Source organism: Scaptodrosophila lebanonensis, unplaced genomic scaffold (assembly GCF_003285725.1).
Source record: "Scaptodrosophila lebanonensis strain 11010-0011.00,11010-0021.00 unplaced genomic scaffold, SlebRS2 tig00000024-arrow-pilon, whole genome shotgun sequence".
NCBI classification, from domain to species: domain Eukaryota; kingdom Metazoa; phylum Arthropoda; class Insecta; order Diptera; family Drosophilidae; genus Scaptodrosophila; species Scaptodrosophila lebanonensis.
The window spans coordinates 10832232-10859767 of NW_022060538.1; the positions used below are offsets into that span (position 1 = coordinate 10832232).

Consider the following 27536-nt stretch of genomic DNA (forward strand, 5'->3'; position numbering starts at 1 on the left):
CACTGCTAACTACTTGTATAATCAAACTAGCGCCTAAGCCATGGATCTGAGCAAAAGTCTGGGCAGCTGCTGACTTCTCGAGAAGAAAAGTTTTTGTTTTTGTCTTTTTTTCCATTGGCGAGTATAGACTTTTTATACGGGTTTTTGCTCAGCTGGTTGCCCGGCTGGCTATCTGTGTTTTATGATTTTGGCAAAACTGATTTACGGATGTTTATTATGAGCTCGTTTCGGGCGAGCCGCAAGCTGCAGATACAGCTGAAACTTCTTGGCTCTCTTTTTTTTGTCTCTATTTTGATGTGTGACGTTTGTTGCCTTTTGTTATTGGCTTATTAATTCAGACTAATTAACAAAATGTCGTTTGCTGATTTAAATATTGCAGTTTGTTGCCTTCAGCCGTTGATATTGTTGTTGTTGCGTTGCTGCGAACTGCTCTGCTCGTTGTTGTGGGACAGTGTTGGAAAGTTCTAAGCCGGTTTCCACGCTACTGGCTCATTAGCATTTACCGAATTTGAATATTCACAACTCATGTGCTATTATCGCTTAGCATTAGCTGCACAAAAAAAATGTTGGCATATTCTCATTATGGGATTAGTCCATTTATCGGTCCATATGCTTGTCGTTCGGCATGACATGTGTTAGTTTTATTTTATGCTCTATTATTGATTGTTGCATTTTTATTAACTTAACAGGCGGGTTGTGTTTATTATACATATATTCGCATACATACACACAGAGAGATACATATATATTTGTTTGGGCAATGAATTTTAAATTTACGAGCAAGTAAATTTCATTATAAGAGCTATTGTTTGATTTTATGTGTTGTTTAACAGTTAACTGTGTTTCTTTTTTTCTTGTTTACTTAAACTATTTCCTACTGAATGGAAGTGAATGAAAACACTCGCCGGAGTGCAAAAAATCTCTTAATTGTGTTAATCAGTGGCATCAGCGATGCATAAATGTTTTAATTGTGTTTGTCGAATAAACAGACACAGACAGCAGTTATTGTTTTTGATTTTTATTGTAGAATATATTTTGCCACACCTCCACAAATGTAGTCAGGCATAAAAGTGAAAATTAAACTTTAAACAAAAGCAGGAAAAAATTTAATAGTATTTCATTTGAGTGCCACTAACAGTTCCAAGGTAGAATCAGAGTCAACTTATTGTCGTCCAAGCGGCTGTGGGGTTAAAAAAAAAATGAATAAATTAACTCGATATCAGAAGGATTTAATTATGTCTTTGTGGCTGCCAAGACTTACACAATTGTGCGCCTAACAACACTGGACAGACAACCTGACGACTGCGGTAGTCCGGCTCATGAGTCTCGCCGATGGCGCGCCAGTAAAGCAGAGAGCCGCTCGGTACCTGAATGTTCAGCTCCAGCTGCGGAAATACAACGGCGCCGCCCAGTCTCGACTGTTGTAGCTGCAACGATGGTGGAAGAGAGAATGTGAGAGAGGGCGGTGAGAGGGGAGGAGCGCACGTTAACTTTTCTCCATTAGCAACATTTTAATTAATGCCGTGAATGGTGGAGAATGAGAGGGAGAGAGGGAGAGAGGAAGGGAGGGAGTGAGAGCTCACAATACGTACATTGAACATAACGCGCGCAGCATGTGATGCTGCTTCTGTGCTGTGGGCGGCAGCCACGTGCTCGTGTCCATAACGCCGCGCCTCCCACGAACCAAAGTCGACCATCATATGACCTTCCCGTTGAGCCACTGCTTGCGTCAGACGTCGCAGCTTCTTCTGGGCTAGCTTGGTGAACTGCAGCTTTTCGTAGAACGTATTGCTTGAGTTTGTTTCATCCTCATCCAGCAGAGTTAGCAACTCTTCAATCTGCCTCTCTCCAATCACATCATGGTAGAGGACAATATAGGGATCCTGGCTAAGTTGCTCCAAGCGATGTGGGTTCAGCAGCCCTGCTGGATTGCTCCTCTCTAAATAGCAATGCTCGTGCTTTGAGTCCTTGGCGGTGCGTTGCCGACAAAGTTCCTCAATTAGCTGCTGCTCCACAGACTGCAAGGTTGGAATAAAATTAATTCGAAACATCGAAATTGCAATAATTAGCGACTCAAGCAAATCAAATCAATTCGAATCGAATCGAGTCAGACCAGCTAGAATAGCACCGACCTCTACTCGCACACTTCATTAGTTCTACATCTGCCTAACTCAAATATTAAAGGCATCTAAGCCACAAAAATATCTAATCATTTAGTGATTTTCTAGAAAAAAGTATGTAGACATTATTTAACATCATTAGGAATTTTATTGAATTTCTATTATTTGCTTTGGCTACCTAAACATATAATTCGTTTTTCATAAAAGATACATATATATTTGTTCTGTACACTACTTTCTTTTTAATTTATATTTCCAATATTTCGATTTTATTTCGAATAAAAATGACTTGATTTTGTTATTCCGTAGAAGATAAGCAGAAATCCTTTCGTGTTTGTATTCGATTCAGACTTGATTATATATATTGAAAAGATTACTTCGAACTTACTGATAGACACATATGTATCTTTACACCTTTCATGTCTTTTAAAAACAGTCTTCATATTTCTATATTCTATTCTATTTACTATTTCTACTATTTCTGGCTTTTTTAGAGCAGTACTTATGTCTGTAGGGTTTTCTCGTTTGTCGAATATTAGTACGTCCTTTAAACTTACACTACACAAATATTGAATGCGATGTATATTGGATTAGTCATTATTGCTTTCGCTGAACCGTAAGATCTACACAAATCGTTAAAAATATTGTGTGAGTTATGCATGTGAATTTTCGTCCCCATTTCTAATTTGTATAAATGATAAGCATTAAGCATTTACATAGTTATATAATCAATACATGGTGCTTAACTCACGCACATAAAATAATGTTGTAAATATTTACTTTTATTCTCAAAACGTTGAACCCTATTGTTTTAAATAGACCTTTATACTTGCAAAGAAAGCTTATTGACAGTTAGCATGACTGGAAGCGGAAGGATTAATTAATTTCATAGCCTTTTTCATGGCAATCCACGGGGTACCAAAATGTGTACTATAGCGGGGGTATGGCGTAGAATGCTTTTCAATTCTTTTACTTTCTCGTAAAACATTCATTTTTGTAAAGTATTGTCAATAATGAAATAAATGTATTTCAATTTATGTTTTTCCCCTGCTTATAGAGTAATTGTTTACCGCTAGGATTTTAGTTCACCAAACCTCCGAATGCATTCAAAGAATTTAAAATTATAATTATTATAATGCATTACTTGTATTTTTGCAACTGTTTGCCATTTTGGCGAGCTCTCTTTTCGCCACTACGTTTTTGCCACACCAAGCGCCATGAAGCAAATAATATAATACATATTTTTTGCATTTGTTTGTGTTTCGCTAAAATATACATGTATGTACATACTTGAGTGAGCTGCTCGCTTCGCTACTCGACAAGATTCGCACACAAGTGTGTTTGCTTAAGTCCCTAACTAAGTAATTGCAGTACAACCTTAATAAAAGTGTGGAAGCATAGACAAAGTTATGAGCAGCTTTTCAATGAATTCGAAAATATGTTATTCGAAATGAAGTTTGACAATTTTCAGTGTGCATAGCGTGTTGGTAAGAAAGCCAATTAAATGGAAGCATGAAAATGAAAATATAGCTGCCATAACTCACCTTTGACTTTTGTTGTTTGTGCTGCTGTCGCGTTTTGTTGTGCCCGGCCAGGTCCTTTTCAATTTTCGCCTTTGCTTTCTGAATGTTTTTATGTTCGGGACGCAACAACAACAGCTCGTCAGCCACCTCCAGAGCCAGCTCCAATTGTCCTGTCCAATTTAAAAATTCATCAATTAGCAAATGTTTTGTTTGTTTGCAATTCAAGGCTGTCAACCCACATACCTGCCCGATATTCCATATTCAGAAATGCCTCCAGTATGTGAACACGGGCCCGGTCGCTGTCGCCGACGACCTTGAAGTTGGATGGAGTGGGTGCCTCCTCGGTTTCATTTGTGGCAGCTGGCAGCTTTCTCAGTGCCGTTTCCAGCCAATATTTGGCCACGGCGTAGTCACCATTTTTGTCGGACTTGCGTCCAATCTCCAGGCAGTCACTCCAGGACATTGCTGAGCTGTAAAATATGCAACGATTTTGTGATTGTTATTATAAGTTGTTATTGTTTTTCAAGTGCCTCAAGCAAAGCCGCCAGATTTACCCCAGCTTCTGCCCATTGTGGAGGCCTACAGAAAGGCTGGCGGGCTCGAGTTCGTAGAGCGACTGCAAACTCAATAAATTTGTCAGCGCCTGCTCGTATTCCTCCTCTCCAGGAAACTCCAGTTCGTCTTCGAACTGCCGATCGATGTTGCTGAGCTCGAGCGTGGCATTCGCCTGTTTCTCCAGAGCCGGCCAGCTGCTCTCAAAGCGTTTCAGTATGGTGAGTGTATTGAGCGGATTGTTCAAATACTCCTCCACCTCAACGCCCACCCGATCGTGTATAGCTTGTATAGCAGCCGTTTCCTCTTTGATGCCCGCCAACCGCTCCTCCAATGCCTCTATATAGTCTCGCAAAGCGTCGATCAGAGTTGTTTCAGTCGACAGTAGAGACTCCAAATGTTCATCGTTAGTGCTGCTCGCGGCAACTGTGATTAACAACAACAGCAAGAAATAGACAGGCATTTGCATATTAAGCCGCATTTTGAGTTTTTTGTTTTGGTATTTTCGGGGGTCACTGGCTTCTATATCTACTTCGTAGCAAGCTTTAATGTTCAATTTATTCGATTTTATTTCTGCTTTATTTACAAGCCGCTGACCGGCCGGCTTGACTGCTCTACACAAACTAAAGTTAACAATATATTCAGAGGTCGCCTTTGGCGCCTACGAAATGAAGAAAGGTGAATGGTAATTAATTATTATACGTAGATAATACGAGTATTCTAGATAATAGTTAGCATAGATAATTAGGCATTCATCTGTAGAGGTTTAGCAACTGGTCAGACAACTTCTTAAGTTCTAGGCAAGACCTCTGCCAAATTGCAACGCTTGCCAAAGCCAAACGATTTGTAGCCATCATACTTCGAATCACAAAGATGTAGTTTCTTTTGCCATATGCTGCGCGTATCAAAAGAGGCCACTGTGGAAAAATCGGGCATTAGTTCGGCATATTATCTATAAATTGCGCTCCAACTTACCCCACTTAACGCCTCCAAATATTGGACAGCTGCCATGTTTGGTGCGAAAGTCCGGCTCCAGCGTTTTGTGCGAATTCTGCCAAGCCACTAAGCTGCCCACCCGGGGCTCTATGGCCACATTCAAGTAGGGAAACACAGTTGACCCTCCTTCGTATGCATTGTTCAGCTGTGGAAGGACCACAACAATAACATTTGGCCAACAAATTGTTAAGCCAACAAGTAAATTGTTTCCATGCAAAAATAGTAGATTTTATATTCTATTCGTTCTCTGTGTGTTTGAATTCTCTATGAAGTGGCATTTTTATTGCAATTGACATTGTTGAGGGTGTTTGATAAAAATACATTTTCTTTCACTCACTCGCCAAACTAAATTGAGAATCTACGACCTAAACAAAATCCAGACATTCAATAACAAGTGTCTAAGATACATTTGCAAATTCTATAACTATGGGAGTTACAAATTCAAGAGCCTGTTGCTATTAGCATCAGAAGAGATGGATTGGGCATATCCTTAGAAGAAACTACAATGATATAAACCGAGCTGCATTAGAATGGAAGCCCCATGGAAGGCACCGCAATACTTGGTGGAGACCAGTGCTTGGTGAATCGGATACCATTGGAACGCCATGGGCACAATAAAAACATTTGCTTTAAATACTTGTAGAATTAGATTTCGTAGTTCGGTTGAGTAAATAATGCAATATAAAAAAAATCAAAAATCTTTAATAGCAAAGTTATTTGAATGTCTTCAAGCAAACCATAAGAGCCTCATAACAATACCAACTATATATTGAATTAATTCCCAACAAAAAAATATCCATTTAGAAATTTACTCTCTTCATGCATATGCTCTGTTCTAAATAAAAGTTAAATATTGTTAAAGAAACGAAAACAGAAACAAGATAGAACGCTACAGTCGAGCATGCCCGACAGTAAAATAGCCTGTACTCTCCACAAAAAGGAAAAATTAAAAAAAAAAAAACAAATTAAAAAAATTTAAAAAAAAAATTAAATTATTAAAAAAAATGAATGAATTAATTAATTAAAAAATTAATTAAATTAAATTAGAATACATGTTTATGTTCAGTTTTAACAGCATACATTTACATCACGTACCTATGCGTGTTCATATGCGTGTATGTATGCAGCACAAAGTTGAACAAAAGCAGCAACAACAACAACAGCTGCGGGCAGCGCTGCCGACAGAGGCAGCGCATTTTACTTATGGCTATAACTTTCTTCAGAATTGACCTATCATGATGAAATTTGGCACACGGACACATTAGTACTAACTGGATGTACCTACCAAAATTGATTTTAAAATTCCGAGAATTACGGAAGTTATAAGAAAAAATACGAATTGCGGGGGAGTGGGGAGGTGTATCAGAAAAAATAAACAAACTCGATCTGCCTAGGGCTTATAGGAACCTTGATACCAATTTTGGTTATCCTAGCTCTTGTACTTACTGAGATCCTTGCGCTCATACAGACAGACGGACAGACAGACGGACATGGCTATATCGAATCGTCTTCTCAGCCTGATCAAGAATATATATACCTTGTGGGGTCTGCCACGCCTCCTTCTGTGTGTTACATACATGCGCACAAAACTAGTATAGCCTTTCACCCTTTGGGTACAGGCTATAAAAAGCGAAAATTAAATCATGAGGGAGGAGTGAAACATGAAACCAAGAGTCCTTTACGCCCATTATATTTAAGGAATAAGGCTTGCCTAACACTTTTTGCTTTCAAATTGAGTAGCTTCCTGTATTCCCCTCCAGAGTTAATTTACTTACATAAATAAAAGCCGTCAAGTGATTATTGGCAAAACCAGTTTCTAAGCGGCTTACATCGAATTCAAAATCATAGTGTTGTACTACCGGCTGGACGGGTTCAATGCGCCTCAGGCGAAGCCAATTCACATCAATGCCCAAAAAATCGCTCAACTTTTTCTGCAAGTTCCTGGGCAGCTGGTGGTTCCTCAAAATATGGTTCTGTTGGGCCTTGTTTATAAGCAGTTCTGCCTCACGCTCGTCAATCACTTGATGGAAGATCGCTATATATGGAGAATCATGCAGTGTTTCGATTTTGATAGGTGCTAGGTCGTGATAGGGCGTAGGTCTAATCAAACGGCAGCGGAGCTTGTGTGGAGTTGAGTGTTGATGGTACAAGAGATTTGTGCACATATTAGCGACAATACTTTGCTCTGTTGCGATCAGCCTCTGTGGGTATACGAGTTCCTGGTATAGAGTCTGCAGCGTTTCATGGAAGAGGCCTTCAATCAACTGATTGCAGGCAGACTGTAGAGCAGTCAGTGTGCTTTCATATTCCACAATGAGTTTTACAGCTAATGGAATTTTGCCTTTTGCTCGCAGTGACCGGGCAAAAGGCAGAAGGAATGTATTGTGCTTGCCCGCCAGGCAATCGAATTGTTGCAGGTATTGGCCACCCAGTTCATCGAAAAGCCGCTGCACCCACCTGAGGACTGACTGCAGCTCTCGCGCATGCCTCAGCTCATCCAGCAACGCCACACACCTGCCCAAGGCTATCTGGGGCCTGTCAATCAAATTCATTAGTGGACACAGACAACTACCTACCATCCAACTATAGGCTACCTGTGGCGCTTTTCCAGAACAGTGAACTGGTTTTCAATGGCCTGCAGGGCAGGCTGTGCACTGCTCGGCCAACTACGTCCTGACTCTGCCGGATAGTTCCACTCATGGCACAGAATGCCCAAAACCAGTAAACAGGGTGTAAGGCGCAGCATTTTGAGCACCTTCATGGAGGGCAGACAATCGACAACTGTCGACAACCGTCGAGAACTGGTGGCAAATGTTTATAGAATAATCACTGCAATGTTTACTTTTAAAACTCCCCCTTTTTATTTTATTGAACGTCTTCAATTGCATTGTTTATTTAAAATCAGGGCTTGGATTTCTCCGTCTACGCTTCGTAGGCAGCCGACTTGGTGCGCTCCGGCGCCAGACCACACGGTCTTCGGAATTCCTGACCACCTTCATGCATCCATTCATTGCAGACTGAAATAAAAAAGTCATTTTAAAAATTGTTTACAGCATACAAATAAATATATTAGTTCATTTGGACGCTTAGCCCCTAAGAGCATGAAATAAAGTTATCGAATCGAATGAAGTCTTCTTCAAAACATCCAAGTTTATTTCTAGACCTAAGTCATACAGTGGGTAAGAGAGATATATCGGATGACACATTAAAGTCACAGATTTGAGAAAAGCAAATTTCTTTGTTTTAAAGTTCAGTTCGAGGGTTAATCCTAAATAGTTCCGAATATATCCAACTCTGCGTTCATTTGGAAATGGTTTAGTTCATATTTAAAATTATTTGTTGTCCTATACAATATTTAAAATGTCATCAGATCAGCTAAACATTATTATAAGCATCGTTCATTCTTTAACTTTCTGGAAAACCTTCCTTCTTTAAAAGATATTAGTAACTTCTAAACTGTAGATCTGCTTAAAATAATTAATTTTATATATTTTGAACTCTGCGTTTATTCGGAAATGGTTTACTTTTAATTTAAAGTGTATTGTATCCTATAAACACTATAAAATCTTGATTAAAATCTTAGCTAAAAACTATTATAAGCATCGCTAAAAATTGCTGAACATATTGATTTCATGTAAAAACCTTACGGAAAATCTTTCGTCTGTAAAAGATTTTAGTAACTTCTTAAGTAGAGATCTACTTGAATGAAAATTTGTACAAATAGCGTTTCAACTTCAAATTTGTTTGTTACTTACTCCACTTAGATCCCTTTAGCACTGGACAGCCGGCATGCAGGACGCGAAAGTCCTTCTCTGTGGACGAATGCATATTATACCAAACCACCACACTGCCCTTAACAGGATTCACCAGGAGTGGCAGGTAGGGAAAGGCTGTGCCACCGCCCATATCGACATCATTTATCTGCCACACAAACCACACAATTCAGCCAATAAAGCAAAATTATATTCAAATGAAAAACTTACATAGAAAAGTGCTGTCAGAATGCGATTCCCTTTCCAGTCATTTGTTGGGCTCTGTCAATAAAAAATAGGAACAAACTTAATTGATTTACTTACTTCAACTTAAATATTGTTTTCTGATCTTTATACACAATTTCTCTTATTTCGTAAACTTCAGACTTTTAATCGCTGTCGAAAAAGTATAGTGTGGCTATGGTAACAATGGTTATTGGAATCCCTTTATTACTATTAACTAAGCAACTCGAACGTGGAAAAAAGAACATTTACTAACTCTGTTTTCCATTTTATGAAAATGTTTATTTATCGAACTCAAGCCAAAGTTTCCACAATCGCAATTTGAGCGCCGTGCGTTCAACAGCATTTCAAATTGTATTTCAATACAATAAACAAAAAAGCGGTCGCTAAAAACAAGAGGGAAAGCTAAGCTCGGATACCCTGACTTTGAAATTTATACAAGTTTTAAATACACTTGTAATAAGGCATCTGGTGTCTCTCGCTCTTATTATCAGACACACAGAGAGACAGGTCTAGATCGACTCGTCTTGTTATGCTGATCACGAATATACTTCTGCCCACATTTTGCACGTTGCACAAATCTAATATACTTTTGTAGCTCTTAGGCAAAGAGTATAATAAATAGAGTAATGCGATATTACCCCACTTGTGATTTAAACGTAAACAATTTTCTATTCTTTGCTGGAAAAAACAAGAGAGAACGCTACAGTCGAGCAAGCCCGACAGTGAAATAACCTGCACCCAGGTAAACTTCCAACACTGAGGTATATGCGCCTCTAGGAGAATCAAAAGGAAGAAGAAGAGCGAACTTGGGGGGGGGGGGGGGGGGTTGGTGTGGTAATTCCAAAAAATAAAATAAACTCGTCTTTTCTCGGACCTAGGAGAATCTGGATTCCAACTTTGGCTTTTCTAGCTTTTATAGTTTCTGAGACTCTTGCGTTCATCCAGACAGACGGACGGACAGACGGACGGATGGACATGTCTAGATCGATTTCCCTCGTCATGCTGATACAGAATATAGATACTTTATGGGGTCGGAGATGCTTCCTTCTGCATGTTACATACCTTTGCACAAACCTAAAATACCCTTTTTACCCTAAGTGTGCAGGGTTTAAAAATAACTGACAGTATTCAGGGGCTATAGCTGAGAATTTGGAATGATAAAAGTATACTCGTATGTACATACGGACATGTAATCGTAGTGTGGTTCGTATTGCCCGCCTATGCCGTAATTGGCCAGCTGCAGAGCCTCGCCGCTCTCCATGCTCAGGCCCGTAATATCCTCCAATCGCTGGTAGATGCTTGCCAGCCAACTGTTCTTCTCATACCACAACCAGATGCCCTTGCTATTGCGAATAGACGATGTGGCTGCTGTCGAATTTTGGCCCACACGCGTTCGCTTTAGATTGCCAAAGCCCACATCCTGCAGCTGTTCCATTTCGCTTTCGTGCATCGCATTATGGTAATAGGCCACAAAGGGATCCTCGCTCAGCAGCTCCATCTTGAATGGGGCCAGGCGACGGAAGGGGACATTATTGTCGGTGTAGCGGCACCGAAGGTTGCGCTGCTGACGCGCCGTCGGACGCAACTCACCGCGGCAGGTGCGCCTGTAAAGCTCATACTTATCCGGTTTCGAGGGCTTCTCCTCGCTTCTCTTCCCATCCTCCCCTTGATCCTCTTGAGGCGCAGTGAGAATGTGGCGCTGGCGCAACATTTCGTGCAGATAATAGATATTATCCCTTATGGCCGCCTCATGGGCGGGCTGTTGTTTCAAAATTTCACTATTTAGCATGTGGGCCAGCTTGAGGTTGCCCGTTCGGTTCAGAGCTGGCGCCAATAGTTCCAAGATCTGTAAATCGCTCACTTGGGTAATATTTTCTGGGTGCTGGTTTAAGGAACGCGCCTGTAGTAGCCACTCCACTGCATACTGGTGCTGATTCAGCTCGTGGGCATTGCGACCCATCTCGTAGCAATCGCTGGCACTCAGTTCCGCCTCCGTCTGCCTGTCCAGTATTTTGCCATCGGCGAGCTCAGACGTGGACAGTTTGTAGGTCTCTTGCAGACGTAATAGTCCACTGCCGGCGCCCAAAATATCATCCTGAGTGGGCATTGTTATATTGAGCTGCTGCAACTCATTGGCTATCGTTATTTTGTAATCGTCATAATCCTGCGTGGAGAATATCTTTTCCAACACATCATGCTTCCATTGATAGACAAATCGCCTTATGGTTACAATTGCGTTCAGCGGATTACCGTGATACGCCTCGGGATCCGACATTTCGGCCTGCAAGGCGTCCACGTAGTTCAAAAATCTAAGAGCAACAAAATTGTACTAATTTCTCTTTTGCTGCCCTCTCATTCACTTACTCTTTTATTTCTGTTTGCTTTTGTTCCACCTTATTTAAATAGTCATCGAATTTTTCCACTAAAATGTTTTCAGCCGCGAAAAGCACTTCCAGATCACTAGTGGCCGTATAGTAATCGGCGCAGGCGCTGCCCAGAAATATACAAAATATTAGAAATGTGCGCATTATGGACAGTCCACTGCTTCAGCCAATCCATTTGATACTGAGGGCTGAGATGCGTGTCCCCCGGCTGCCAGGCCATCGAGCCACTCGCTGCCGTGGCACACGCAGCTCAAATATTTACACAGTTGGTCTTATTTTTGGTCTCTGCTATACCAAGTGTTGCTAGAGCTGTTAGGTAGAATGCGTTGGAGTTGGTAATAAAAACGTTAAAAGAGTTCGTTTCCATACTCTTCAAGTTTTCATAGGAAGTCTAGAAAAACAGAGGAATTTAAGTTGCTTTTTCAAATGAAAATTAACAGATGATATACATGAACAGAAATATAAATTCAGATAAATTTAAAAACTGCCTAATTCACATTTTCAATTAGCTAAATGCGTAGGAATTGCTTATAAAAAGGTTGCAATACTAAAGTGCTTTTCCATACTATTTTACAAATTTACTCTTTTTAATTAAAATTAACAGATGATATACATGAATAGAAAGGTAAATTTATATACCAACTAATTTATATTTTCAGTTAGGTAGAATGCGTAGGAGTTGGTAATAAAAACGTTAAAAGAGTTCGTTTCCATACTATTCAAGTTTTCATAGACTTTCAAGCAAAACGGAGGAATTTAAGTTGCTCTTTTAAATGAAATCTTACAGATGATATACAAGAACAGAAATATAAATTCAGATTATATATGTACATAAACAGATATATAAATTCAGATAAATTTCATATTTCAAAAGATCCCTAAAGAGCTGTACTTTTCATCATTCTCTATTCTATGCATCGAGACATAGAAAACTGTAAAGTCCTTTGGCAAAAAACAGTAATCAACGTGTAGTTACAATTTTTAAAATAGTTCACAAAAACTTTGAAATACAGATATCACGAGTAGTTTGGCAATAGACAACCTTTCCTTCTGACGAACTATATGGTTTTTATACCCTGTACCCGTAGGGTAAAAAGGGTATATTAGGTTTGTGCAAAGTATGTAACATACAGAAGGAAGCATCTCCGACCCCATAAAGTATATATATTCTTGATCAGCATTACGAGAGAAATCGATCTAGACATGTCCGTCCGTCCGTCCGTCTGTCCGTCCGTCTGTCCGTCTGGATGAACGCGAGGATCTCAGAAACTATAAAAGCTAGAATAACCAAAGTTGGCATCCAGATTCTCCTAGGTCCGAGTAAGGACGAGTTTATTTTTTTTTTTTTTTAATTTCCTCCCTCTTCCTCCGCGACAGAATTTCGTCTATAGCGTCCACATTTCAAATGCTACCTAAACCAAACTTTGCACACATAATTTATATATAATTGTCTACTGTTTTTCATTTTTATTTTTTATTTTTTATTTTATTCAATTCGGTCAATTCTAAGAAAAGTTATTAGCGAAACAAATTCTCGCCAGTACAACCCCCACAAACTGCAGCAACAAGTTCGCTCTTCTTCTTCCTCTTTTTGCTGCTGCTATGGGCGCATATAACTCAGTGACGGAAGTTTACCTGGGTACAGGGTATTACACTGTCGGGCTTGCTCGACGGTAGCGTTCTCTCTTGTTAAAATTTGTATTTAAAAAAGTTGAAAATCCATTTCTGTCTATTCTGTTGTCTGTTTTACCTCATTCCCAACAAGCTGCTGGTCTAGATTTCAAACACAACAAAATCTACAAAGATCAGCATTATATCCATTATTTATTCTCGCTATAAGCCGATGTAGTGGCTAATAAAATAAAAACTACTTATTCGTATTAAAACTTAACTTATATTCTTTTATTCTTTTTAATATTTTGTCATTTTATTTTTAAATACTATATGTTGTATTGCTTTTAAACTTTGACAAAAAATATTTATTGGAATTACATAATTGATATTATTCAAAGGTATATTATAATATATAGATTTATTTATATTTTATCCGAACATTTTTAGCCAACGTAATATGGGTATCTATTTCTCATTTGTTTAGCTTTATTATCCACTAATTTAGCAAAGTTTCATTTGTTTTATGAAATAGAATCGATAAATGCCAGTTCAAGTTCTTTTTTAATGCCTCCACGAAAGGCGTAGAAAATGCATTTCATTGCAATTCTCCATACCCCTTTCAGAAAATTGAACTCCTCAGTTATATTTGCGTTCTTCAAATGTCTGCAGTAAGGCGCATTGTTTTATTTAGTTGTCTAGTAAGTGCTGGGGCGGTCCCAATACTCGATGGTCAAGGCAAAAACTATGCCATTTCTGTAGCCAAGTTGGGGGAGCTGTTCAACTACGATGAAGAGCTGGTAGACATGCTCGAGAGCTTTGCGGACGAGTTGGAGGAACGAGTGCTGGTTTTGAACAAGTAGGTGCTAGTATAGAAAGAATAATTTTATTTCTCATCTCGCTGCTGAAGCTATGTAGAGCAGATGCGCGAAAGGCTGGACCAAGCAGAGGTGGAAGGCCAAGAGAAGTATCTTTCGAACCCCGTTAATGCCGTCAATCTGATGCGACATATGCATGCGGACTGGCACAACTGGGTATTGTATCTGGAACAGCAGGAGTCAGCATTGGGTGAGTGCTTGGCAGAGCCAACTGACTGGGCTAACAGCGTTGACCAGGTCCTTTGATTGTTCTAGCACATGCCGCCAAGATAAGTGCAATGCAGGCCCAGCTGCCTTCTGCCAGAGATTTAAGAGAAGCCAACGTGGCTATACAGCGTTTGCAGGAAACATACAATTTAACGGGCTCCGACATAGCTGTGGGACTCTTGCAAGGCAAGCAATATAAGTGAGCTATATAGTACAACCAACATGTTTTATTATCAAGAACACACATATAATTCAGTTTTTATTAATAGCGCCTCACTCACCCCCTTGGACTGTTATGCCATGGCGCAGTATTATTTGAAACAAAAGAGCTATGAACTGGCTGCGCCCTGGCTTAAGGCAACCTTGAAGCTCTATCTGAGTAACTCGACCCAATGGGATCTCTATAAAGAACTAGGTCTGCCCATCACTGAAGTCAGTGCACTATTAGCAGATGTCCAGTTGCGTTTAGGTAAGTCTGCTTCCATTTCAAATATTCCCTAAACTCACATTCGTTTTTGCAGAGCAACCCGAGGTGGCGATCAAAATAATCGAAGCTGGCCTGGACAAATGGCCAAATGATTCAGCTTTGGTCATAGCTTACAATAAGTTGCTAAGAAAACTACGCATACTACCAAAGCCGCCTCCAACTGCTGACAACAAGTCTCAGTTCCCAGTCAAGCCGTTGCCAGAAAAAAAGAGTCCTGCGCTGACTGTCTTGCAACGTTGTTGCTCCACCGAATGTCGCAGGGATGCGCGTTTGTTCTGTCTCTATGACACTGATGCTTCGCCTTTTCTGCGACTGGCCCCTTTTAAAAAGGAAATGCTTTCCCAGGATCCCTATGTGGTGCTGTACTACGATGTCCTGTATACGCAGGAGATGTCCGAGCTGCGGCAACTGGCCCAGCCCAGTCTGGAGCGGGCTGTTACCTACAATGAATCATTGGATATACATTCGGAGGATACTGCACGTACTACAAAAGGGTATTGGCTAGAGTCTAACAGCAACAACCTGACGGAGCGTATAGACCAACGAATTAAGGATATGACCAACTTTAATCTGGCTGAATCGGAGCCGTTTCAGATCATGAACTATGGTATTGGCGGCCACTATGAGAAACATTTCGACTTTTTCAATAGCACGGCAAGTGCATCCTTTTTCCCCAACAACAACATTTCACAGTTACTTTCTTTTTAGGATGTCGTTTCCGGAGATCGCTTGGTCACGATGTTGTTCTACGTAAGTAATAGACTCTTGACTTAGCAATGCAATACCCGTTCATGGGCTTTCTTGTAGCTAAGCGGTGTGGAGCAAGGAGGTGCCACAATATTTACAGAACTAGAGCTAAGCATATACCCAGTGCCAGGTGCAGTGCTAATGTGGTACAATCTTAATCCCTGCAATGGAACTGGCGATAGACGAACAAAGCACGCCGCCTGTCCAACCCTGGTCGGTTCCAGATGGGGTATGTACATAGAAATTTCATTGAGTCGTAACTAAATAAAAGACTAACTCCTACAGTAATGACGAGATGGATAGACGAGTATGGCGAAAAGATAGGCGAGCACTGTCTACTCAAGGGTGGAAGGTCAACAATTGGTGCTGGTAGTCCCAAGACCTAAGGTCTCCGAATCAGAAGCTTTAAATTGCACAAAAAGATTCATAAACGCTTACCGATAAGGTGCAGTAAGTGGGAAAGCTATATTCGTCATGGGTATGGGTTTTAGACTTTAACTTCAAATAAAGCCCACTAAATTTAACCACAAATATTAAACCATATTACTGTGATGGTTTAATTACTTTTTAGATTACAGATCAAGCTACGTATTCAAAGTTAGTTAGGAAAGTAAAAAAAAAAAATCTGAAAAAGAATATTTTCATATTCAATCAAATAACGTTAATTTTTAACTAAAAACTATTTAATCCCTGATTGAAAAATGTATAAAACCTAAGTGTAAATCTTTGCTTTTGATTGAAAATTTTTCTTTATATTCAATCAGATATTCCTCAACTCCCATGTCAATATTGATCTAATAAATAAACCTTGTAAATAGCAGAGAATATCAATATTAATAATAGACAAACAAGATTCGACAATTACTTTTTAATAAAAGTGTTTTTTTTTTTATAAATTAAAATGTATGTAATATGAGTTATTATATTATATTATTATTAAAAATAATTAATACTGTTGGTTAAAAGAACTAATGTCCACCACATCACTTGCGATTAAATATCATCACACCTTAAATTTAATATTTTGATATTAATATCGAACTTGAAGTGTGCTTTTTTATGAGCGTGCTCTGAGAATATAACCTCTTATGGCAGTGGTCCGATTTATGCCTTGGTCATGACCAAGACAGCTGAACAAATAATTAGTCGACTCTCGTTAATTCAAACCTGCGATAATTCGAACCTCTCTATACAAAACCTCTTTAAATTTCGAACTAAATCAATACATTTTTATACACTTGGTAATACGAATGAAAAAATAATTGCTATATAACACAACACTCGACAATTCAAAGCTAAGAAAATACTTCCAAGCTCAATTCTGCAAAGAACTTAATCTTTATATAAACGAACGAAGAAATTACTACTGCGAGTTGTCCAATTATGCTGAAAATATACTTATAGTACGTTTCTTCCTTTAGAAATCATATCCTTTCCTATATGTCCTTCTGAGTAACAATCTGAAGCGAAAAGATTCTTTGAATAAACAGCGGAAATGATGCGAATTGAAGAAAATGTATTATTTGCGCTTACTGGGCCAATCAAAATCCAATTTGCCGCGCTTTAACTCTCCGTATTTCCGCGTCGGCTCCGATCAGTTTGTTGTGCAGATTTAAGAGATGTGGTTTGCGAAACAGTTGTTTGCTTGTGCAGCATTATGTTCGGCACTTGTCTGGGCCACTCCAGAGCCGGAGCTGGAGCCGGACCCAGAGCTAGAGCCGGACCCTCCAGGGTATGCTACTTCAGTGGTGGCTATGCGGCGACTACTTGCCCTCGATTCGGAGCTGCTACAGCAATTGGAGGACTATGCTGAAGATCTGCAAGAAAAGGTTAATGTTATGCGCCTGTAAGTGGTTGTTGGTGGGGTTTTGAAAAATGATTTTCTCAGAGACTCTATACGTACGTAGCCATATCGAAGAAATGCGCAAAAAGCAGGCTGCCGCGAAGCCTAACCGGGAGCAGTACTTATCCAATCCGGTGAACAGCTATTCGCTTATTCGTCACATGCACGAGGACTGGACACGCTGGCGCATGCTAATGGAACAGCCCATGGGGACAGGTACATAAGTTTCTCAGAACACTCCCCTCTACTTACTCCTATGCCCCTAGATCAAATAGCGAAGATACGTTCTTTGCTTCCCCAGCTGCCCACTGAGGACGATTTTGACGATGCGCTGAGTGGTATTCTGCGTTTGCAGAGGACTTATGGTGGGAGTGTACGGAATTATAGTGAGGGCGTGTTGGCTGGTGTGCCTTACGAGTGAGTCTGAGGAGAGAAAAGTGTGTCAGGCATATAGTTTTCTTCCCCAAAGTGTGAAGTTCGGTCCACTGGAATGTCTGGAAATAGGACAATATGCATTTGATGAACAACACGATACTTTAGCAAGGCAGTGGTTAAGTGTATCGCTTGAAGCCTATTCGAAACTTGACGAAATGGAACGCAATATCTACAAAGCGTTGAACTACGACTTGACCTATGTGTTCAGACTTTATGCAGATGCAGCTTGGACTATTGGTAGGTTAGCTGCGATCTCAACGGATTAAGAAAATGAACACCTTGTTTTTGAAAGGCCATGCTGAGGAGTCTCTCATCGCTATAAATGCAGCACTGCACTACGAACCCGACGATATTTATCTGAAGGCAGCTCAGAGTGGGTTGGTGGAGCACTTAAAAGAGAATCCACCTGGAGAGAAAACGCCAAAAGCAGCTGAAGAAAGCTATAACTATTCCACTTGGTGCCACCCCGACTTTCGCAGGCCAACCCGCCTGCATTGCCGTTATAGCAGCGACAACGCTCCTTTTCTGCTACTAGCTCCCCTAAAACTAGAACAGCTCTCACTCGACCCTCCCATAGTGCTTTACCATGACGTGCTACACAATAAGGAGCTCGTACAGCTGCAAGAACTGGCCACACCACTACTTATACCCACCGAGACCGCCGATGGAGTCGACGGACACCAAATGACTCGGATCGATGTTCGCAGCACCCAAGGCACTTGGCTGCCCCGCGACATAAGCCCGATAATTGGAAGTATCGAGCGTCGTGTAGAGTACATGACCAACTTTTCCATGACGAATGCCGATAGTTCCCAGGTGATGAACTACGGCATAGGCGGCCATTATTTCGAACATGCAGACTACTTCAATGATGCTTCACTTGTAAGAGCAAGAAAAGGCTGGGGCAATCGCATCGCCACCATAATCTTCTACGTGAGTATTTTACTTTTGAATAAAACCTTTCTGGGCCAAATACAAATCTATTCCAGCTGAGTGATGTTGAACATGGAGGTGCCACTGTCTTCACCAAGCTGGGCATTGCTCAGCAGCCACAGAAAGGAGCCGCACTCTTTTGGCACAACTTAAACAATCAAGGGCAGAACGATCCACGCACCTGGCATACCGCTTGTCCTGTACTAAAAGGCTCCAAATGGAGTGAGTAAAGGACGCCCAACATTAAAACCAATAATATGAATTACATTTCATTACAGTCATGTCCAATTGGATAATGGAAGCGGAACAGATGTTCCGAAAACCCTGCCCAGCCCGTAAATAGAATTTGTCTTGGCTGGCTAGTGGCTGTAGATAATTTTTGTATTTTGCATAATAAAACTCTTAAGTAAATACTTATAAATACAATAATAATAAATGTAAACAATTTGATTTCGAAAAGATAAGTGTTGCTCTAAAGAGCTGTCCTTTTCTGATGGCAAGCACTAGTTTGGCAAGATAATCAAAAACGAGTTAACTGAGTTTGTTTTTGTAAATCTTTAATCTTCATTTAAGATCTGTCCTTTTATGGTAAGTTTAACATGTTTTAATCATGCTTCTGTCATGATAGTTGTGGCGTTATTCCAACCGAGTTTCTCTTCAAGGAACGAACTCATTTTCTGCAAAACAAATCCCTAAAGTTAGGTCTAGAGAAAGCCAAACACATGCATTTTCACGTCAGTATCTAAAAATGTGCTCTATTAAGCAATACCCGTGCAGCTATACTTCTATAGATGCCGTTATCTTAGATTACCTCTGACTATTGGCTGCAAAATCAATTCGTTTCCATGGATATTGAATTTTTGTTATAAGAGCTCTGTTATAAATTATAAGTTATTTCACTGGCCATGATAAAAAGTCAGAGGATTCATTGGCTCCTGAAACGTACTTGTGGATCCCTGTAATCTTCCATTAACAATGCATTCTATTTTCAGACCGCCTGTTCCTATGAATTTCTTATCAGGGATATAGCCATCGCACTTTGTTATCGGTTACTCCGGTTTTCACGTTCCGCCTTCTTTTCGTAGGGGATATACTTTTCTTTTCAAGACCGAACGTCAATATTGCCATCCAAAGACCACTAAAAATGTTTTCTATTGGCGAATCTAATTAGTGGAATAATTGCAATGTGTGAAAAGTGTGCTACCGTCGTTTAGAAGTCAATTGGAAAACCGATAAAATACTTTCAGATTTGCCTCTAAATTAAAATGAGGAACATGTTTTTCTCGGCGATTCTTCTTGGGCTGCTTACCACCTTAACGAGGGTCCAGACAAAAGATGTACCTAAGAACGTTAGTTCCCACATAGCCCGATCCACGGCACATTTAGCGCATTTGATTGATCTTCAAGAAGAGATGGTCTCGCACTTGGAAGCGTACATAGAACAGTTGGAAGTCAAGAAAGCCAACATACTTACGTAAGTATATATGTACTGTAAAAAAACAGAAAGCTAATTAGAGCACTATTTTAGGGGTATAGAAATGATGAATAAATTTCAAAACGAAGCATGGACAAATGTAACAGACTTTGTGGCAAATCCTCTAAATAGCTTCGCGCTCATACGCCACATGCAGTCGGACTGGGCGTATTGGCAACTGTATATGGAGGAGCCAGTGGGGGAGGGTCAGTACTTGATTGACTTACTTATTTAATGATTGATTATCTCGTCAATTAAATGAACTGGTTGTATTAGATCATATGAAAAGTATACGCGATAATTTGGATAGCCTCCCAACGGACGTGGATCTAAGAGATGCGGCAATGGGCATTACACTGATTCATGATTATTACCACTTGGATGTTAAGGATGTGGCGCGTGGCTTGTTGGCTGGTGTGCAGTACAAGTGAGTCGAGTTTATTGGAGAAGTAATTGCTCAGCTGAACAGACTTCGTGTTTTAGCGCTACCTTCTCGGTCAGCGATTGTTTTTGGATAGCGAAAAATGCATATGAGAACGGACATTTTAAAGGGGCGGAGCAATGGCTTTTGGCTGCATTGCAGGCAAACAAATCGGAAGAGGACCCGGAACCAACAGAAGCAAACATCTACGAAAAATTGGCTGAGGCGCGCCTTGCATTAGGTAGGTGGCTGATGGCGGATACTCACTATATCTTCAACACTAACTTCAATTTGCATCCTACGGGTAGGCATGCGTGCGGAGGCGCTTAAGGACTTGGAAGCTGCTTTGGACTGGGCCCCAACTAATGCGCGTTTACTGCAGAAAAAGCAGGAGCTGCGTGTAGATTTGTTGATGAACACCACACAGTCTCCTGAGGTGATGGATTTTCGTCACGAGGACATGTGCTGTAGTGGCCTGTGTAGTCCGCGTGTCAAGAACATGTTCTGTATTTATTATGACGCGGGGTCGCCATATCTGCTACTGGCACCCGTCAAAACAGAGCTCTACTCCCTCGACCCCTATGTGGCGCTCTATCATGATGTCATTTCGCCCAACGACGCCAGCTTTATACGCGAGACGCACAAATTGCTCCTAACACCATCCGACTCCTACGATGTTTTTACAAATACTTCCAGCGTTTCTGACTATCGCACAGCAAAGTCCGTGTGGTACGATCCAGAACAGGACGAGGTGATCCAGAGGATTGAGCACCTCGTTGGTGAGCTCACGCACACAGACACAAACGCTTCGGAAATCTATCAGATAATTAACTATGGCATAGGCGGCCACTTTATTCGACATGTGGACTATCGGCAAGTCAAGGTTAGTTGGCAGTTATATCTGATGTGTGAACTGCTTCTGCGAGTATATATTTTTTTCATTGCAGCGAGTTTTCAGCGAACCCGATCGCCTAGCCACAATGATATTCTATGTAAGTACAAGCTCTACACCCATTCCCAGAATTACTTTATAAAGCCTCTCCATCTCTTAGCTGAGCGATGTGCCCCAAGGCGGCGCTACATTGTTTGGCAAATTGGATCTCGCAGTCTTCCCCAAGCTCGGTTCAGCCTTGATGTTTCATGTCCTGAACAGTACGGGCGATTTTGAGGATAAAACTGAGCACACGGGCTGTCCCGTCATAGTTGGTTCCAAGTGGAGTGAGTAATTGATAGAATTTTCTCGCAACTTAACTCTTTAGCTCATTGTTCTCTATTTAATCCGCAGTTATGAACAAGTGGATACAATATTTGGGCCAAGAGTTCAAGAGACCATGTCCGGTTGGTGGAGACCACAAAAATATTGCTTACGAGGTCCAAGATTTGTAAGAGATGGATAGAAGAACGTATTCAATCAATCAATTTTGTCTCTTCAACATTTTTCATTTATTTTTATTATTATTTGTTAAATCTTATTGCGAATTAGCCGGCGCTACAATCATTTACAAATTATTTGTGCACAATTTCGAAGTAGAATACATTTGAACATATAATTGGTATTAATAAATAATAGTTGCTTAGACTCATATGTCTGCATGTGGTCTTCCTTTTAGACGGCGGATTGGTGAGGCAACTGAAAGGGACCTGGCCAGAAATATAGAATAGAGATAATAATATAGAATAGAAATAATTTCACAGATCTATTACATTTACCAGGAAAAGTATGCGCACAAGTTCAAAGAGTAACTTTGTCGACCTAGAAATAGATGATACAGTGAATATATCCCTACAGCTATTTGTATTATTAATAAGATAATTTATTAACTTTGTTTTGGTTCATTATTTATTTATCTTAGTCATTAACTAACCTCTGTACAACTAAAAATGAAGAAAAAGGGCGAGTTTTCAACAAACAAAAAAAAGTTCGTACAAAATACTATTTTTTTGTTAATAATAATTGAAAAATTAGTATGCAGTTCGTTATCCTTTTAGGTCTTAAAATTACTTGTGCTTCGAATATCACTATCAGCTCTCAAAACGTACCAAAGTTATTTGTTATTTGGTAGTTCGTTTAGAAACTTTCATAAGAAACTTATAATTTTAAGCAAAAGTAAGACGGGCAAGACCTGCTAGTAAGGTACAGGACATAAAAATAATTAAATAAAAAATATTGGGACCAAGTTGCTTGTGAGAGTTAGAAAAGAATATTTAATAGTTGACGCCGCTCGACTCTAGCAATGATTTAATTGAATTAACAAAAAAGTTAACAAATATTTTATTTTAAAAAAATGTAAAGAAAAATTTTAATTCGATTTTTGCATAAAATTTGGGCTCGCCCGATTCTAGCATTCCCTTCTAATCCAGACCAAGACTTCACATAATAAGAAAAAAGATAGTAACTGTTGGTTGTTGGTTTATGTATTTTTCCATAATTTTGTATATTATTTGTAATACTGCTGTTATTACATTTTGTTGGTAATGTTTTGGCATTGCTTCTGATATTTTTTGTGTTATGTGGACGTATATGGGTGTGGTTTGGGTAGGTGTATAGGTGTGTGGGTGTTTGTGGGTGTGCTGAATTAATTTAGTTCCTTTCGCGTCGTGTTCGGCAGCATCAGACACATCAGACCGCCGCCCACGAGCAGCGCCGAAACAATAAACGTAGGCGCCGGGCAATACTGATCCAGCAGTTGGGCGATCACAATGTTCCCGATGATTCCTCCGAGACGAGCCGCCACCATTGAGATGGCCACACCGGTGGCGCGCAGATTGGTCGGAAATACTTCGGTGATGAGGCAGTCGAGTGCCGCATTCGCCGCGGAGATGGCGCCGCTGAAAACAGCCGATACGATCAGATTCTGTACGGAACTGCGTACAATGTACATCAGGGCCGAGCAAATACCGGCAGTCATTGTGCCCGCAATCAGGAAGAACTTGCGGCCCAACAGATCCATGCCCAAGATGGCAATCAGATTGGCAGGTAGGGCTGAAGCCAGAGAGATGAGCGACTCCAAAAACACGGATGGCGGTATGTCGGACGAACAGGTGGCGTTGAGTGCCACGTCTTGTCCCACCACATAGTCTGTGACCGTACAAACACCGGCCGACTCATTTGGGTAAGCGTGCTCAAACTCTTCGAACCGATTGAACAGCTCCGGAAACCACATCAATAGGCCGTAGTATCCAATGTGGAATGTAAAGTTAATGGTAATCGAGACAAGTGTGAACTTGAGTATGGGCTGTTTGAAGAGGGCGCGACTGTGGTCCACCATGCCCGACACCATACGACTGTACTTGTTCCTTATCGAGGTATTGCCCTCCGAGATGATCTTCTCGTCGACCTCCAGGTCTTCCACCATGTACTCCTCGGCCGGGCGCTTAGTGTTCGTCACAAAAATGCCGCGGAAGATAGCCATCGCGCGTTCTTTTTTGCCGCGCATGATCAAAAACTTGGGCGATTCCGGGAGATAGAACAGCAGAAAGCCGACTAAGAACGACGGCAGTGAACAGACCAGCAGGAAGATGCGCCATGAGTTATAGATGAAGTAAGATGTGGTGAAACCGATGTCCGTGGGGATGATCAACCAAGCCAGGCCGGCCACGAATAGGTTACCAAATGTCCAGAAGGCAGCCATGAAACTCAACATGGAGCCTCGTTTCGCTTTCGGTTGGAATTCGGCGAAGTACGACCAGATGACAGGACCACTGCCTCCCAGCCTACATGGGAGGGAAAGGAAAAAATAAATGGAATTTACTATCAGTACTGACAAGGAAATTAGTCTGTCTTTACAAGTAATTAAGAAAACATTTCAATTCGTGATGAAGCTAATGATGAACTATGGAAATACATTAATTCTATAATGTCAATCACTAAATCAGTGCAATTTATTTCACCAAGTGTTCTTCCATGGTTGCTTATTTTAAAGCCTTCCATATGGATGGGATCAGGGAAAACTACCGAATTATAGGAAAAGAATGTGTATGTAATAGCTTTTGTGCTTCAAACTGTTTTTGGTTGAGTCAGAGTACTTTGTCGGACAGATTTACATATTTTCTTTGCCCCTTTTAAGCTTTTATCTTGTACACTGGATTTCTGTGGCATTGGCCCCCAGATTAATTAGCGCAAACAGTCAATATCTTGACTGTTAAAATATATTGTTGTTTTTTACAAAACAAAGTTCATTGAATGAACACCTTAATTGCGTTAGAAGCTGAGGCGTATATTTCGAGCCTCTTGATAGAATGATTATGTGAGTATATGTATAGTATGTATATGGAATATAGAGCTATTTGGCTATGACGAATAATAATTGGAGATTTTGTTTTTTGTACTTACGCTGCGCCATTGAGAAAACGAAACAGCATAAACCATACGTAATTTTGCGAAAACGACGACGCGACAATACAGAAACCGTTCATGAAGGAGATGACAATCAACACCTTCTTGCGCCCAAAACTGTCGGCTATGCTGCCCCAAAAGTATGCGCCCACCATCATGCCAATGAAAATGATCGAATTGAGCCAGCCCTTGGTCTCCGTATTTAGATCCAGATCACATTGGGCCGATGGCAGGATGAAGGACATGCAGATAACGTCCATTTCCTCTGAAGTGCTGACCAAGCCGCAAATGGCCAGCAAGATGTAATGGAACTTGCCATAGCCGCACAGTTCGATAGCGCGCTCGAAGTTAGCGACTATCGGGGTGCGTGGTGGGGGCGCCGATCCCCCACGACCACGACCCTTTCTCTCCTCATCGGAGCCGCCGTCACCAGCAGCGCCCCCAAAGCCACGCTCTACGTCCTTCTTGCCATTATTGGCGTAGTTGCTGCTCAGGTCCCCCTCGTAGGCCTTGTTGACTGCCGCAAACTGATATTCCGGCTGCTTGGCGCCACTGCCAAGCGAATACGGTTGAATAATAGCGCGGTTCTCAACGGTCGTCGGCGATAAGCTTGGATTGCTTGCTGAGTTGCTATGATTGTAGTTTGGTTGTAGGCCAGTTTCTACATTATAGGCTGTCAAATGGAGTCAAGAGAAAAGAATTTTAATTTCAATTCCTACTTTCCTTCTCTTTGTGGCATACTTACAATCGCTTTTATTTTTTCCAAAATCACCTTTTACCATACTATATTAAAAGTTCTTGTTTAGTTTTTGTGCGCGTAGCCGAAAGGAAAAAGAATTGACTTTGATTTGTCTTTAGGGCCGGTGCTCGGGTTATCTTCTGTGAATTTACAGATCCGTTCTGCAAAATACAAGTAGGAAGGTATTTTTTAAAGAGATCATTGTTGAATATATTTCTTAGTCTTGTTTTATTTTGATCTAGTTTTATACTAAATTCCATTTCAATTCTACAAATACGACAATATACATATGTTACATCCACAGAATATATTCCTATCTGTCTGTCTGTTCGTCTGCTCGCCTGTCTGTATGAATGCAAATATCTGAGAAAATATAGGGGTTATACTTGTAGTAACCAAACTTGGATTCTCCCAAGCCGAAGAAAGGACTAGTTTGTTATTTTTGTTGTTGGTTTTTTTGTTGTTTTTTTTTATTATTTATTAAATGTTTTATTTTATTTAATTAATTAAATCTTTTAAATTAATTTTGAACATATTTTTTAAACATTTTTTTCTTATTTTTCTGAGTGGTTAGAGGGTATTCAAAAGTTGAGCCCGCTCGACTCTAGCATTCCTTTCCTGTTATCAGCTCAATGGCCAACCGTCTGGGCAAGTAAATGCCCAAAGTAAATAGCTTAAGCAATAATTGAAGCCAATAATTTATGTATATGGAAACAACGAGAAATAGTCAAAACTCAAATTTTAATTGAACGCAACTGAAAATAATTTGTATGCGAGTGCATAACACTTTTAATTGTTAAATTATAGCAACACTCCAATTAATAAAAGGGTGATGACATCCCACACATACACATACACATACATATGTGTGTATGTATTCTTAATGGCCCAATTAACAGTCGCACCAACGCGGAGGCGTCTTTAACAGTGGACTGTTAATTATACTCTCACATGCTGGCTGTTAAAAAAGACTTTGTAACGGTATATGTGAGTTCGTTACAGTCTTCATTATTTTATTCTCACTGACGCAATGTCAACTGCAGCATATCCTTTGTTTGATTAAATCTTTTTTGAATGTTAATGGAAAATCACAATACTGTATATGACACCACCAAGGGAAACGTTAATATACATACTTGTATGCATATGTGCATACATTTAGATCAAAATATATCGCAAACAAGTTGGATGAACAACAACAGGAAACATGGAATAATGCCCGATGTAATACTCGTAATGACGGGCAGGGCCAATAATTTGTTTGTTTTATGCATTCGTTTATTTTGGTATAATTCTGACATACAGAAACCGCACATCTGTGGTCTGATCTGATTATGAGTTGTTCAAATTTTTAATTTTTTTTTTTTTAATTTCTTACGCACCTTATCTTGATTCAAAATCCAAATCTTTATACTTAAAGTCCTTATGAGTTGTTTAAATTTTTTTTAAATTTCTTACGCACCTTATCTTGATTCCTTGTCTTGTTGTTGTCGTCGCTGTCGTTTTCGCAAATTTACAAATGGTTCTGCCCTCCGGACTTGGTAGGATACTTCCCCGGTAAGCGGCACTCAGCGGTTAACGGTTACGGTTTACGATTAGGGATATATTTTGTATCTTGTTTAAGTGTTTTGTGTTTGGGAGCTCCACGCAGCTTCAAAAGCAAGCGGACAATGCGATCAAACTGGTATGGGCGCAACGTTTTTATAATGCGTCCGTACGCCCGTTTGTCCGACGAGGCGTGTGTCGGTATAATTGCTCGGTATCGCTGCCTCTTTCGTGATCTCTCTCTCTCTCTCTCTCCCTCTTTGCCGTTTTCTTAGCACTTGCTGTCACAGATGCTGTAGCTGGCTAC

The 27536-nt window shown here is 40.3% G+C and overlaps 6 protein-coding genes across 6 annotated transcripts; 2 read left to right on the forward strand and 4 right to left on the reverse strand.

Moving 5' to 3' along the window:
• Positions 1–1002: 1002 nt before the first annotated feature.
• On the reverse strand, positions 1003–4676 carry LOC115620262 (prolyl 4-hydroxylase subunit alpha-2). The gene is made up of 6 exons (XM_030513421.1): positions 4198–4676; positions 3887–4113; positions 3665–3813; positions 1593–2018; positions 1262–1427; positions 1003–1180 (listed from the first exon to the last, which is right to left on the reverse strand). Exons 1-6 carry the CDS (start codon positions 4674–4676, stop codon positions 1158–1160), a joined length of 1470 nt encoding a protein of 489 aa, XP_030369281.1. The 3' UTR covers positions 1003–1157.
• A 308-nt stretch (positions 4677–4984) lies between these two features.
• LOC115620264 (prolyl 4-hydroxylase subunit alpha-2-like) lies at positions 4985–7937 on the reverse strand. Its single transcript, XM_030513422.1, has 4 exons — positions 7786–7937; positions 6967–7726; positions 5171–5336; positions 4985–5112 (listed from the first exon to the last, which is right to left on the reverse strand). Exons 1-4 carry the CDS (start codon positions 7935–7937, stop codon positions 4985–4987), a joined length of 1206 nt encoding a protein of 401 aa, XP_030369282.1.
• A 161-nt stretch (positions 7938–8098) lies between these two features.
• LOC115620265 (prolyl 4-hydroxylase subunit alpha-2-like) lies at positions 8099–11717 on the reverse strand. The gene is made up of 5 exons (XM_030513423.1): positions 11554–11717; positions 10373–11498; positions 9175–9225; positions 8947–9112; positions 8099–8208 (listed from the first exon to the last, which is right to left on the reverse strand). The coding sequence occupies exons 1-5, from the start codon at positions 11715–11717 to the stop codon at positions 8114–8116; spliced, it is 1602 nt and encodes a 533-aa protein (XP_030369283.1). The 3' UTR covers positions 8099–8113.
• A 2129-nt stretch (positions 11718–13846) lies between these two features.
• On the forward strand, positions 13847–19178 carry LOC115620266. Its single transcript, XM_030513424.1, has 14 exons — positions 13847–14043; positions 14095–14252; positions 14318–14468; positions 14539–14738; positions 14791–15410; positions 15465–15506; positions 15564–15732; positions 17121–17349; positions 17411–17562; positions 17613–17763; positions 17816–18018; positions 18074–18714; positions 18771–18936; positions 18993–19178. The coding sequence occupies exons 1-14, from the start codon at positions 13847–13849 to the stop codon at positions 19055–19057; spliced, it is 3144 nt and encodes a 1047-aa protein (XP_030369284.1). The 3' UTR covers positions 19058–19178.
• Positions 19179–20009: 831 nt separating this feature from the next.
• On the forward strand, positions 20010–22194 carry LOC115621763 (prolyl 4-hydroxylase subunit alpha-2-like). Its single transcript, XM_030515495.1, has 8 exons — positions 20010–20188; positions 20243–20394; positions 20465–20615; positions 20672–20850; positions 20918–21492; positions 21557–21601; positions 21662–21827; positions 21895–22194. Exons 1-8 carry the CDS (start codon positions 20127–20129, stop codon positions 21993–21995), a joined length of 1431 nt encoding a protein of 476 aa, XP_030371355.1. The 5' UTR covers positions 20010–20126; the 3' UTR covers positions 21996–22194.
• Positions 22195–23006: 812 nt separating this feature from the next.
• On the reverse strand, positions 23007–27343 carry LOC115621762 (synaptic vesicle glycoprotein 2B-like). Its single transcript, XM_030515494.1, has 4 exons — positions 27147–27343; positions 25691–25845; positions 24943–25618; positions 23007–24323 (listed from the first exon to the last, which is right to left on the reverse strand). Exons 2-4 carry the CDS (start codon positions 25725–25727, stop codon positions 23186–23188), a joined length of 1851 nt encoding a protein of 616 aa, XP_030371354.1. The 5' UTR covers positions 25728–25845; positions 27147–27343; the 3' UTR covers positions 23007–23185.
• Between the last annotated feature and the right edge of the window lie 193 nt (positions 27344–27536).

Coding starts and splice junctions, on each gene's coding strand:
- LOC115620264 (XM_030513422.1), bottom strand. CDS start 7,937: ATGCTGCGCCTTACACCCTGTTTACTGGTTTTGGGCATTCTGTGCCAT. Junction 5,337..6,966: donor ACTTGACGGCTTTTATTTAT/GTAAGTAAATTA, acceptor GTCCTTCCACAG/CTGAACAATGCATACGAAGG. Junction 5,113..5,170: donor ATTTGGAGGCGTTAAGTGGG/GTAAGTTGGAGC, acceptor ATTTTTCCACAG/TGGCCTCTTTTGATACGCGC.
- LOC115621763 (XM_030515495.1), top strand. CDS start 20,127: ATGGTCTCGCACTTGGAAGCGTACATAGAACAGTTGGAAGTCAAGAAA. Junction 20,395..20,464: donor GGAGGAGCCAGTGGGGGAGG/GTCAGTACTTGA, acceptor TGGTTGTATTAG/ATCATATGAAAAGTATACGC. Junction 21,602..21,661: donor TAGCCACAATGATATTCTAT/GTAAGTACAAGC, acceptor TCCATCTCTTAG/CTGAGCGATGTGCCCCAAGG.
- LOC115621762 (XM_030515494.1), bottom strand. CDS start 25,727: ATGGTAAAAGGTGATTTTGGAAAAAATAAAAGCGATT. Junction 25,619..25,690: donor TGGAAAAAATAAAAGCGATT/GTAAGTATGCCA, acceptor TCCATTTGACAG/CCTATAATGTAGAAACTGGC. Junction 24,324..24,942: donor CGTTTTCTCAATGGCGCAGC/GTAAGTACAAAA, acceptor CCTCCCATGTAG/GCTGGGAGGCAGTGGTCCTG.
- LOC115620266 (XM_030513424.1), top strand. CDS start 13,847: ATGTCTGCAGTAAGGCGCATTGTTTTATTTAGTTGTCTAGTAAGTGCT. Junction 14,253..14,317: donor ACAGCAGGAGTCAGCATTGG/GTGAGTGCTTGG, acceptor TGATTGTTCTAG/CACATGCCGCCAAGATAAGT. Junction 17,350..17,410: donor AAGGTTAATGTTATGCGCCT/GTAAGTGGTTGT, acceptor ATACGTACGTAG/CCATATCGAAGAAATGCGCA.
- LOC115620265 (XM_030513423.1), bottom strand. CDS start 11,717: ATGCGCACATTTCTAATATTTTGTATATTTCTGGGCAGCGCCTGCGCC. Junction 11,499..11,553: donor AAGCAAACAGAAATAAAAGA/GTAAGTGAATGA, acceptor TGTTGCTCTTAG/ATTTTTGAACTACGTGGACG. Junction 9,226..10,372: donor CACACTACGATTACATGTCC/GTATGTACATAC, acceptor TTTTATTGACAG/AGCCCAACAAATGACTGGAA.
- LOC115620262 (XM_030513421.1), bottom strand. CDS start 4,676: ATGCGGCTTAATATGCAAATGCCTGTCTATTTCTTGCTGTTGTTGTTA. Junction 2,019..3,664: donor ACAAACAACAAAAGTCAAAG/GTGAGTTATGGC, acceptor CCAACCTTGCAG/TCTGTGGAGCAGCAGCTAAT. Junction 1,428..1,592: donor CTGCGCGCGTTATGTTCAAT/GTACGTATTGTG, acceptor CCATCGTTGCAG/CTACAACAGTCGAGACTGGG.